At 39.6% G+C, this 13,061-nt stretch overlaps 1 protein-coding gene across 3 annotated transcripts in view; it reads right to left on the bottom strand.

The window, feature by feature from the left end:
- CPEB4 (cytoplasmic polyadenylation element binding protein 4) overlaps positions 1–10,754 on the bottom strand; it is a 72,050-nt gene extending 61,296 nt beyond the window's left edge. For all 3 annotated transcript variants that reach the window (XM_010853520.1, XM_010853521.1, XM_010853522.1), the window contains exon 1: positions 8,595–10,754. In XM_010853520.1, the coding sequence (XP_010851822.1) occupies positions 8,595–9,719 (1,125 nt within the window). In that variant the 5' untranslated portion in view covers positions 9,720–10,754. The remainder of the gene's footprint in view (positions 1–8,594) is intronic.
- Between the last annotated feature and the right edge of the window lie 2,307 nt (positions 10,755–13,061).

Here is a 13,061-nt window from a genome sequence, read left to right as displayed (position 1 = left end):
CCTGGGATTTCTCTGGAAGGAATGATGCTAAAGCTGAAACTCCAGTACTTTGGCCACCTCATGCGAAGAGTTGACTCATTGGAAAAGACTCTGATGCTGGGAGGCATTGCGGGCAGGAGGAGAAGGGGACAACAGAGGATGAGATGGCTGGATGGCATCACTGACTCGATGGATGTGAGTCTGAGTGAATTCCGGGAGTTGGTGATGGACAGGGAGGCCTCATGTGCTGCGATTCATGGGGTTGCAAACAGTCGGACACGACTGAGCGACTGATCTGATCTGATAGACAGTAAGGCTACAGCAACTATTTTACTGACCAGCAGCAGATGCATTCCTTGAAAACATCTGGAAGATCTATTATTAAAAGTATGTTGTATAATGGGGCTACCCTGGTGGCTCAGACAGTAAAGAATCCATCTGCAGTGCGGGAGACCTGGGTTTAATCCATGGGTTGGGAAGATCCCCTTGAGGAGGGCACAGCAACCCATTCCAGTATTGTTGTCTGGAGAACTCCCATGGACAGAGGAGCCTGGCAGCCTACAATCCATAGGGTCACAAAGAGTTGGACACAATAGAGCGACTAAGCACAGCACAGCACATGCTGCATAATATTTAAATATAAACATGGCTTTAAAATGTATAATACTGAGGGATTAACTATAACTCATTACAGATCTGCAAGAAAACAATGATTGGGATACGTGTGTGTGTGTTAGTCATTCAGTCATGTCCGACTCTTTGCAACTCCACGGACTGCAGCCTGCCAGGTTTCTCTGTCCATGGGATTCTCCAGGCAAGAATACTGGAGTGGGTTGCCACGCCCTCCTCCAGGGGATCTCCCGACCCAGGGGTCAAACGGTCTTCTGCATCGCAGGTAACGGTTTCTTTACCAACTAAGCCACCAGGAAAGCCTGATGGGGATATACCTGGCAACTATTCAGCAAACAGTAACTACCCAATCTAAATATTCTACAATATGAAAAATACGTGTTTAGCTTAAGACTTTAAAAATTCAGTTTACAAACATGAGAGAGGACCTGTAAGTGGTCCTTGACATATAATGAGACCTGAATTCTGTGACTCACAGGTTAAAGTTTGCCTTTTGTGGTACCATTTTATCACAGAATTTTAAAAAAGCACATGTGTATGTGTATATTTATAAATGTAACCATCAATAAAATATTTTAAAATGCCATTTATACATTTTTTCTGTTATACCTAAAGCTTAACCTGTTAGTTTTCCTTAAAGTTTAAACAACCCATGGATTAAGATGAAATATAACTATTGGGCTAGTTGTTAATATTTTTATAATGAGAAAAAAAGCAGGTTTAGTATCATTCCAGTACTCTTGCCTAGAAAATCCCATGGATAGAGGAGCCTGGTAGGCTGCAGTCCATGGGGTCGCTAGAGTCGGACACGGCTGAGTGACTTCACTTTCACTTTTCACTTTCATGCATTGGAGAAGGAAATGGCAATCCACTCCAGTGTTCTTGCCTGGAGAATCCCCGGGACGGGAAAGCCTGGCGGGCTGCCGTCTATGGGGTAGCAAAGAGTCGGACATGACTGAAGCGACTTAGCAAAGATCATCCTAAAGGAGATCAGTCCTGGGTGTTCACTGGAAGGACTGATGCTGAAGCTGAAACTCCAATACTTTGGCCACCTGATGCAAAGAACTGACTCATTGGAAAAGACCCTGATGCTGGGAAAGATTGAAGGCGGGAAGAGAAGGGATCAATAGAGGATGAGATGGTTGGATGGCATCACCGACTCAATGGACATGAGTTTGGGTGAACTCCAGGAGTTGGTGATGGACAGGGAGGCCTGGCATGCTGCAGTTCATGGGGTTGCAAAGAGTTGGACATGACTGGGGGACTGAACTGATTGAACTAAAAGATTAGAACAGATCAAAAATAATTACAAATCAAATCAAAACCATTTTTATGAGATATCCAGTCCTGTGCCTAGCTCATAACATAGAAAGTTCTCAATAAATGTGTTATATTTGCTCAGTTGCATCCGACACTTTTGTGACCCCATGGGCTATACACTCCATGGAATTCTCCAGGCCAGAATACTGAAGTGGATAGCCTTTCCCTCCTCCAGGATATTTTCCCAACCCAGGGATCAAATCCAGGTCTCCCACATTGCAGGCAGATTCTTCACCAGCTGAGCCACCAGGGAAGCCCATTATACAAAGTAATTAAAATATATATTTAAAAAAAAAAACTTAATTCCAGGATAAAAGTTAAAACATATCTAATTTAAATCTATGATACCTTTCCTGTCTCTTAACCAACCCCATCAAAGTACAGTATCCTCTAATGTATACAGAAATAATCAAATGTTGTAAATTTCTTAAAAATAGGCAAAATCTTTTAGACTACTGAAAAATGCAGACTGCTATTGCTAATAAAAGTTTAGGTATATAAACAATTTAAACTCTTCAAGGAAACTGATAATTCTGCTAAATGTTTTATCTGTCCTGGGTTGCATCTAGCTTATTTAAAAGGAGTATTCTGATGAAATTTCCTGACAGTTTAGTAGTTAGGACTCTTCCCTTCCCTTGTAGGAGGTATGGTTCGATCCCTGGTCAGGGAACAAAGTTCTTGCATGCCAGGTGGAATGGCCAAAAAGAAAAAAAAAAAAGACATATTCTGAGAAGTGTAGAATATATGATAAGATACAACATTAAGAACTGCTCAAAAATCTGTCACAGATACCAAAGCTTTTTGTAATTACTTTAATTTCAAGATTGTACTCAATATTAGAGATTTTAATTTTAAATTAAACAAAAAAATCTAAGCTACTTAATATGGCCACATAAAGTACCTCACAATAACCCTTCACTTATAGGTACTAATATTTGATGAGGTACTGTCTTCCCAAATTTAAGTGACTTGTTCAAGGTCAAGCTATTATAGAGATCAGAGTCAAATTTAAATCTGTTTGGATCCAGAACCTGTGCTTCAGTATACTGTATTTTTGACCTCACACAATGGCCTTTCTCGGTAATTATCCAAGTGTCAGTTTCAAAAACTGATTAAAAATAGGATCTATACCTATATATTTCCATATACTAAGAATTTTCTAAAAACTTGAAAGTGGAACTCCTTCTAATATTATAAAGTATTATAATATTATAAACACCTTCTGATGTATAGATCAGTCTTATGGACTCTGTGGGAGAGGGAGAGGGTGGGGAGATTTGGGAGAATGGCATTGAAGCATGTATAATATCATGTATGAAACGAGTCGCCAGTCCAGGTTCGATGCACAATACTGGATGCTTGGGGCTGGTGCACTGGGACGACCCAGAGGGAGGGTATGGGGCGGGGAGGAGGGAGGAGGGTTCAGGATGGGGAACACAGGTATACCTGGGGCGGATTCATTTCGATATTTGGCAAAACTAATACAATATTGTAAAGTTTAAAAATAAAATAAAATTAAAAAAAAAAAAAAGAACAGAGAAACATGAAAAAAAAAAACGCCTTCTAAAAAATTATACATTACTATAAATTTATCATGGCAAAAATACACTTTAATTTCTGCAAGAACGATTTTCTTTGAACAATATAAAATGACTTCTGTCAGGAAAAATGAAAATGAATGCTCATGTTACAAGCTCCCTGAGAAATGCATTTTATATATATTATCTATGTTGGGACCAAAAACTAAAGTACAATGTAGTGCTGAAAAAAAATGTGATAATGGTACTTCAAGCTTATTTTCCTTATAGCAAGAGAGAAAAGTCATACGGAAAATAAATTTAGACTGCAAAATTCAAAACAGGCATATGTTAACTTTAAGCCTACTTTTCCATTTCTTTCTTATGAATACCAACAAAAACTACTCTCAAAAGCATAAACTCATAAACAGCATCTTTCCAACTGCAACTAGCAACACAACCACATTCACTAGGCTTGAAATAAAGAGGCATTTCCTGAAAGATGTTGAACAGTATGTTGATGATATTCCATGGCTTTTCTGAAGACACAACAGAAAATAAAAATTTTCAAAACTACCCTGCCCAAGTTTTGATTTCATCATAAAAGCAATTAAACCTAGTTAAAAGCCTTTCTACAAAAAGGAGTAAAATTGCATCTGATAGATTTTTCCCAAAGTTTCGCCAATATATCAATTCTGCTGGAGCCAGAACCATCCAACCCATGCTTTACATTTAAAAATAATGAGTTTCCCCTCTTCTAATATAAATAGATATAATAAGTCAAAGAAAATGTTTCCTATGCAAAGATCTCTCTTGGGACTACATGAAAAATATGTAATGTAATAAAGTTGCACTTTAGATAATTTTAATAATTCACCATGACTTTTGGACAAAGCAATGCAGTAACTCTGTTTTCAAATATAAGATGCCATGTAGAATTTTGTAGATCAATAAACTGACAACACAAGGAGAGTTATTAAAGTGACATGAATTATTTTGCCTGGTTAAGACAACTTAACAAATCCATGGTGACCAAAGCAAATGGACTCTAAATCCTAAAATGCTTCCCTAACAACCCAGTTTTAAGATCATCTTTGCGACAGATTTTGTCTCCCCTCTTTCATTTTGTTTTCTTTTTCTTTTTTGGCCTACTTCTTGGTTCTTAGCTAACACAGATGGGGACGTAACTGAGCTGAATGTAAGAGAATACTAGAATCTATAGCACACAATTCTCATTTACTTCCTGTAAGGACAGAAAATCTAGGCACCCCTCCAAAAACGTGCTATATTCAAATATAATTATTGGCAGGTACCCCAATACATTATTTGGTTTGGACATCAGGATTACACGATGTGTTCAGCAGGACAGGTAGGATTCTTTTCCTCTTGAAGTAAGGGTCAAATCATGTCTTTTCACAAGATATGGACTTTGTTTCTTCATTTTGAAATTAAGACAATAAAATTAAACCTCATAGGGTTGAAAAATCCTATATAGGAAGTGAGATAACAAATGTGAAAGCACCTAGCTCAGTGCCTGATATCTAGCATGTACTAAAAACAACAAAAAAAAAACCCACTGATTTGAGGACTATTCTCTAAGTTTAATATTTTGAAGTTGACAAATATATTCTACTACTTTCCACTTTCAAAACTTTATAATTAGCTTTTGATCATCAGATATCAATTATTCACTGTAAAAATTTTCTTCTTACCTACATGCTTCTGGTAGGCATTTCTTACCCCCACCCCCCAACTCCTCATCTGCATCATGTCTATGTGAAAAGATACTGTAGTATAATGGTTAAAAGCCTAATCTCATGTGTGAATAGTAATAATAACAATAATATTTACTTCATAGGATTATTGAGTGAAATGAATTAATACATGTAAAAACATTATCATAAGCATGCAATTATTAAATATACATTAGTTATTTGAAAACTGGATTTGAGGCACGTTATCTGAATTCACGTAATGAGAACTTTAACTCGCTTCAGCAGCACATATACTAATACGAAGAAAATGCTAGGATATGCCTGTCATATCACTTATTTAGAAGATAATTCAATATTTTCAATCTTTGCTCCTGGTTTCATAAACATGGATAAAAGAGAAGATTAAGACTGGCCCCCAAAAAATTAATTTAAAATGTCATAATGAATTTTAATTCACTGTATGTGCTCAAACCTGTATTAAACAAATGTAAAAACCATTCTGATTCATTTCAAACTAAAATAAACACTGCCCAGTATTAGTTACATTTCAGGTAAATTATTTCCTTTTTATATAATAATTCAATGCTAGACTTTGAATACCAATATTATAATATAACCATGTAAATTCTATCCTGTAATTTCTGCGGTAAATTTTAAGAACTCTCTATAATAAATAAGGAATTCTTTTCAATAGTGACTGAAATTGAATTACTAATGTCTAAAACATCTTTCCTAAAATTAATAGTTTAAGTTAATAAAGTTAAATAAGATAGCAGTGTTTAGAAAAAAGTATGGACTGTGATTGCAGCAATTTAAATTTCACAGTAGCTTGCTTTAGGATCATAAGGAACTTAGAAATCACCTAGGTCATCCCCCACTCCAATTTTATGAAGAAATTGAGGCCCCCAGATGCTATGACTTTGATAGGGCAAAGACCGCAAACTAGGTGTCTGAGCTCCCAGTCAAATAAACATTCCTTCAAATGTTTTCATATCAAATTTAACCAAGTAATCGTATCAACTCAAAATGGCATTTTTTTTGGCCAAAAATTTTTTCTAAAGAATAATTCTTTAAACACACACACATACACACCTCTGCATTCATTTAAGTAAGCACCAAGGTACTCAGTTTACTAATTTCTTATATTTTCAAAACTCAATTAGGAATTTTTTTCATAAAGAATTTTTTCATATCACTTATATTTATTGTGACTTTCAAATCACCATTCTCTCAGCTCCCCACCTTCCAACCTCTCTCTCTCCTCTTCTCTCACACACACAAATACACACATTCTCCTAAAAATGGTGGGGATGGTAAACAGAAATCTACAACTTAGTTTCTAATCCTACCATATTTGAACCAGGTATATTGACTCTTCCTTTTTTCCACCCTCAGCATAACAGACAACAATTCTAAGAGAAGAGCTGGTTTCTAACAATATCTTTTAGTATCAATCTTAGTCTACTCATTATTATTTCATACATCAGCTTAATCTCTTAAGAAATCATCTGACTGAAAAAATTTCACATGTAAAACACATCTCATCAGCCCCATAAAAATATTAATAATGTGCATATACGTATAATTTAGTCACTTTGAAATTAATTTCCCAAATCAAATCTTTATCAAAAGTCAGTAAACTGAGAATGGAAAACAAACTATGCAGTCACATAAATCCATTCTGTCACTTGATTAGTAGCAAAATAAAAAAGAAAAGTATTTGCAATTGTGAGCTAATCTTAACCCAGTTAAAATGTCGAGAATGCCATCTTGGATTTTTTTTAATTTGGAATATATGAATAATTTGCAAAAGTTACCTTTGCATTAAACTTCCCTTAAATTTATGTTCAAAAGACTATCAAAACCAACTTTTTAAAAACAGACTTCATGGAATTGCCAATGTATTAAACAGCCTTTTACCTGATCACTAAAGCATGAAAATTGCTCTCTTCAGTTTGAGTAAAAACCCTTTCTAAAAACAAAAGCCAACATCTTTTTTCAACCTGGGCAAAAAAAATATTAAAAAAAAATTCAAAACCAGGTTTCACCAAACATTTTGATACATCCTAACTATTATACCTGAATCCTTAGAGAATGGATATTTAATTCCTGGGAATGACACAGGGTTCTCTTAGCAAATTTCCCTCCCTCTGAGCAAATTATTAATTAAAACAGATAATTCCCACTTGTGCTGACATCATGTCTGGATACAGTATCACTATTTTGAAATCTGTTTTAGCCTTTGCAGAAAGATCTCTCAAATAACTTTTTAGATATAGCACAGTATGTTTTAATCTTTGCTTTTTAGCCTAGAGTTTGTATATCAGCTGTGTGCTCTAGGGCAAGTTATTATATCTTGCTGATGCTCCATTTTCTCATCTCTAAAATGGGGGTAATAATAAAACTTACCTTGTGGGGTTCACTGTGAGGACTGATTCAATGTTAGCTTATAACCCATATAAATTTCCTAAACACTTATAAATGATCATACCCCCCAAAAAAAACAAATTTAGTAGGGCATCTGATGCTCAATTAACTCTGAAATTCCCTTTATATCTATCAACTAGACTGGCTGCTCATTAATTCAAAAACATCAAACAATGTGACTGTTGGAGAATAAGAATACACTGGTGGCAAAAAAGACAAGTAATCTTTGTCTGGACCTATTTTTAGGAATGGTTTAATTATCTACAACCCTAGTGTTAACACTGGGAAATAAACAAATGGGTGAAAAGGCATCATAAGAGTCACTCAGAGACCAACAGTTTCATAGTATTCAAAAATAATTGGGGATCGAGAAAATATTTACATCATTTCTCTAGCAGTCCTTACTGACACAAGGCAAGCCAGAATTTGCAAAAAGGTTTAATAGGAATTTCCAAATTGATAATTGCAAACTGTTCAGACTGCATGGTTCAGAGAGGTTTCAAGTTTAAAATATGACCAGAGAGAAAACTATATTTCAGTAGTTGGTTTTCAGCAAATCAGTGGTGAAAAACAAATTTGGGAGGGTATATAGTTATGCATATGGGCAGAAAATGCTAATCAGTTTCCATAATGAAATATATTTATATCTATATTATTTATTCTCACTTAAATAAGTAGGGAAAAACCTACCACGATTTTCTTGTCAGGCTAGAAAGGTACTGCAGTTAATAATCATGACATCACTTGCTACCTGGTATTCACAATTATGCTAATTTATATGGTTATCTATGGAAAGATAACAATTAAGAAAATTACAAAAAAAGAACAGCTGAATATTTTGTTCCAAATTACACTGCTCTCCTGCCAAAATAATGTCTTGACAATGAACTCTTTTTCTAAGAGCTCTGATATGAATACAGACAATTCAAACTCTCTTAGTTACATAGATATTACACCATGCCGTTTCCTTATTTCACCTTAATCTGTTAATGGAACATAATCTTACCGGAAAAGGAAAAATGTTGTCAGCCCTGTTCAAGCTATCTTCCATCCAGGATTTAGGAGCAAAGGCAGAGCTGGGGCGAGCATACTTCTGGAGCTGAATATGATTGCTTGCAAAATTTTTCTTCAAAGGCGAGATGGAGTTCAGGGGCGTTATGCCTCCATTCAGCCCCCTACGGTGATCTCGGCCTTGGGAACCTCCCCAGCCACCGTATCCTCCACCTCCTGGGCTCCAGGAAGAAGACGGTGTAGGAGAGGGACTCTGGTAGCTGCTCCACGGAGAAGGGGGCTTGTTAAGATTATTCGCCAAATGAGGCAGCTGGTTAAAAGCAGCATTTCTATGTGTGAAAGGTGGGGGATGGGGACTGGCAGGAGACCTCCTTTGCTGCTGATGCTGGCTGTGATGATGTTGGAAATGAGGGTGATGAGGGTGGTGCTGTGAGAGAGGCCCAATCTGAGGAGAGAAGCTGCCTCCGAAGCCAGGGCTGACATGATGGGGGAAATTTTGAAACAACAGAGCACCGTTATTAGCCGAAGCAGCCGGGACCCCTCCCTGGTGAAAGAAACTTGCATCTTCATTGATGATTGTAGAGGAGGAAGGCGCTATCGCTGCTGACCAGTTACTGAAACCAGTGAGAGACGATGCGCTTGATGTCAAGGGTTGGGTCGAAGTACCTAGCCCCGTGGCTTCTTGATAATCAAACCCTGTCAACACTGGTGATTCGATTCTTATTTTCTCCTTCCCGTTGCCATTTTCTGAAGAATTGTCCCCTTGATTTTCTTCAGATTTAGCCTTCTCAGTTTCAGGCAGTATTCCAGCTTCCTGACCTGGACTGGGGGAGAGCTGCTGCTTTTCCAAAGGGTCTTGCGGTTCCTGTTGCTGACTTTTTGCTTTTTCTGATCCCAAGATCTCATCCTGAATGTTATGGGTAGCCGGAGCAGGAAAGAGCCAAGCTGACCCGGCACTGCTGCCATTGGCAGCTGTGTTATTATTTATAAAAGCAGCAGGGCTGGGGGTGGCATTTTGGTGATGGTGTGGAGGCTGCAGATGTGGATGGAATCTGACTGGAAAAGCAGATTTATTCCCAGTATTGCTTTGCACTAGCACTCCAAACCCGTAATCCCCCATTTATTATTTTTAGGCTCAGAATCTTAAGATAAAAAACAACAAACTAGTATCTCAAGCCTTTGTATCCTCTACTCCAAATGTAAGTTGCTTGTTTGAAACGTCTTATTTTTACCTAGCTCAAAGATGCAGCTTATCACCCTAAATAGTTCAGATTTGGAATTCTGGTCTCTGAAAGAAAAAAAAAAAAACTAAAAAAAAAACCTTAAAACACTGACATGAATCCAACTAGGCTTATTTCTAGAAGGGAATAAAAACGAAGAGGGTAAAAATCAAGTCTTTGGTTAGTAAAATAGGCGCTTTCTTTTTCCAAAGGAAAACGTACATGAATGACAAAAACACAGCTTCTCAAGCATCTATGGATGTAGAAGAATAAGCATTGCGAGGAATAAAAATATATATATATATAATTTAACAATCACATATGGTCTTCTTCAGCAGTTTAGATTCACTCACATAAAAATTAGAATAGGGTATGAGGAGAATAGGTTCTTTTCTTGGCAGCTTGGTTAAAAAAAATCAGGAATAATTTAAGAACATTATATATTATATATTTATATATATAGATTATATTAGGTTATCTGGGGTGGGGGGCAAATTCCTGGTTGCCGGAGAGGAAATCAGCATTGACTAATGGAAAGATGATTGCAGGGAGGTTTCTGCTCTTCCTGATCCTGTTTCTGCTCTTTCACGGGGTGCAGTTTTGGCCTCTGGGGCTGTTCCTGAAGCTCTGGGTGCAGATCTTGCTGCGGTCGCTGTTCCTGGGCTCCCCCTGGCCTCCTCTCCCCCATGAAATGGTTTGGAAACACACCCGTTTCTCCCTCGTGGGGGTGTCGCGATCAGGATGGATTAGGGACACTCGACGAGGACGAGCTGGCGGCCCGGGGGTGCGGGGACCAAGGGGGCGACCTGGAAGGTCCTGCGGTTTCGGCCTCTTCCCCTCTCTGCGGCTCCGGGGTTTTTTTCCCTCATGGGACCCAGGGGCGGTTTGTTCAGTTCTCTCAGTTCGATTCTCCGCGGAGGGGGTGGGGGTGGGGGGTGCGGGGGAGGGGGGGGAGAGGGGAAAAAAGAAACCCCACTAGCTTAGTTGTTCTAAAGGAGAAGGGCCTCCCTACTTTGCTCTCTCTCTTTTTGCCCCCAGATTTTTTTTAAAACTATAATTTAGAAGGCTTTTGTTTCTCCTCACGGTTGCTGGGCCGTCGTCGTCGCCGCCGCTTTACCCCGGTCCCGCAGTCCCCGCTGTCGTGGCTGCGAACTCCGCCTGGCTCTTCTTCTTCTCTCCTTCTTCCTCCTCTTCCTCTTCTGCTGTCGCCGCCGCCGCCGCCGCCGCTGCTGCTGCTGCTGCCGCCGCCGCCTCCCGGTGCCCGGGTCCAGCAGCCGCGGCTGAGTCCTTCTCCTCAGGACCTAGCCGAGTGAAATGACAACCAGCTGGAAAGACCGAGAGACACTTCCGGTTCGAAAAGGGAGGGGTGGGTTAGGGCAGACACCCCGCCCACCTGCCTAAAGGCCAATAAGCTGCTAGAATTCAGATAAGGCCACGCCCACAACCCAGGTCCCCTCCCAGGAAGGTCGAAAAGTTACGTCGAGAGACGCCCCTTCCGTCTGCGCCTCGCCCAGTGAGGCCTGGAGCCTGGAACTCGCTCTACTACCCAGAGGGAGCCCAGCGAGTCGCCATCTTTAGTATGGGCAAAGGACTACTGCGCTGTTTATTTCGCTTAACCACGCTCTGCAGGTGGAGCGTACAGGGACGCGCGGAAGACAACGGACTTCCCTAGCACTGTGAAAAAGAGTCCAGGAGTAGGAGATTGGAGTGGCTACCCATGAAACCGCGGATGAACAGGAGGACTGCCCAGAGTAAACGTGGTTCCCCAGGCATCTCGTGCTTTGGCTCGAGCTCCGCCCCAGAGGGATCTGGAAGAGGAGGAGGGTTTTACTAGCTGCTGTAAGGTGTCTAGAATTGCGTATGTGCTTGTCCTGAAAATGGATCTTAAACGGGACTCTCCCTTCACCTTCCATCCCCCCACCCCCACTCCTCCTGCTTGGTTTAGGCTCCCGTCCGGTGCAGTGTTTCAGGCACAAAAATACAGCTCCTGTCGGCGTCCGTGGCCGAGCCCTCCTTGTCCCTATCCGCTCTAATGTACTCTACCCGTTTATTAGGGGGACATTTCCGAAACGAAGAATCTTAACCAGGATCCTCACCTGTTCTGCTCTCTCTACGACTGCCCACTACCTCCTTGAAAAAGACCAAACTTTTTATCCTGATATTCAAGGGTTTTGCACTCTGGGGGCAGTATATTTTAACATCTCATCTCCTCCAAACGTCCCACACCAAGCTCCTCCAAATATAATCTCAGGTCCTTTTTACCTTCCGTTTCCTCTCTCCTCCACCAGGTAAACTCTTATTTAGTTTTAGGAATCGGTTCAAAAGCTACCAACTCTGTCTTCTGAAATTCCTCTTGAAAGAATATCCATGGCCCAGTATATTTCTCATGCTTGTCACCCTCTTTGTAATGGTAACTTATGTCTCCTGGACCTGTGGTCACCTGTGGGCTCTTTGAGGAGAGGACCTTGTATTGATAGATAGGAATCATTAGCGAATGGATGCTGAAAAAAAAGAGTGAACAAACCAACCAGAATGATATCTTTCCTGAATCCTCTTTTCAGGTCTGCCATTTGGTTTGGGGCTAATGTCTCTCAAACTTTCATCATTTAGGTTATTCCTTTGCTACTCAAGGGTTCCTTGTCTTGTTCATATTTGTACATGACCACCATCAGGACCTAGATTAACGCCTTGCTCTCAGCAAAGGTTCTAAATATGTTGAATAGTGAGTGTTTTCCTTTAGTAGAAAATGAAAAATGAAGAAATCAGAGTAGATCCACAAGTGACTATGGCAAAAGTAGTGAGTAAAAAGGAGAGATTACAGACTTTTAAGAAAGATCTCATGAAAAGAAATGACTTCCACTTCCTTTCCCTAGCCTTTCCTCAATGGCCCCAACTTCTGCTGCCTCAGTTTATCAATCCTCCCGTACTTCCATGTAGAACACCCGTTTGGGATCTTAGTCAGTGATTTTATTTATTTATTTATTGTCTTATGTCCTGAACATGAGTCTTTGTAACTCTTCTTTGAGTTCCTTGAGTGATAGGGATTGGGTCTTACTCTGTTGTTTATTCCCCATAATTGGTCATACCTTGAGACTGAGCTGGTTTAATTAGGTGTCCTTTCCTCCAGAATGGTTTCCCTGACTCTCCTTTTTGTAGCATCTTGTAGATTCTTCTCATTTGGTTACTGCTGGTTGTCAGTTAGTTTCTTTTCACAGGCAGAGATTTTGTCTGGTTTATCTGTG

Source organism: Bison bison, unplaced genomic scaffold (genome assembly GCF_000754665.1).
Source record: "Bison bison bison isolate TAMUID 2011002044 unplaced genomic scaffold, Bison_UMD1.0 scf7180017864329, whole genome shotgun sequence".
Lineage (NCBI taxonomy): Eukaryota > Metazoa > Chordata > Mammalia > Artiodactyla > Bovidae > Bison > Bison bison.
The sequence above is the reverse complement of the archived record's forward strand: the minus strand, read 5'-3'. Positions and strand labels throughout refer to the sequence as shown.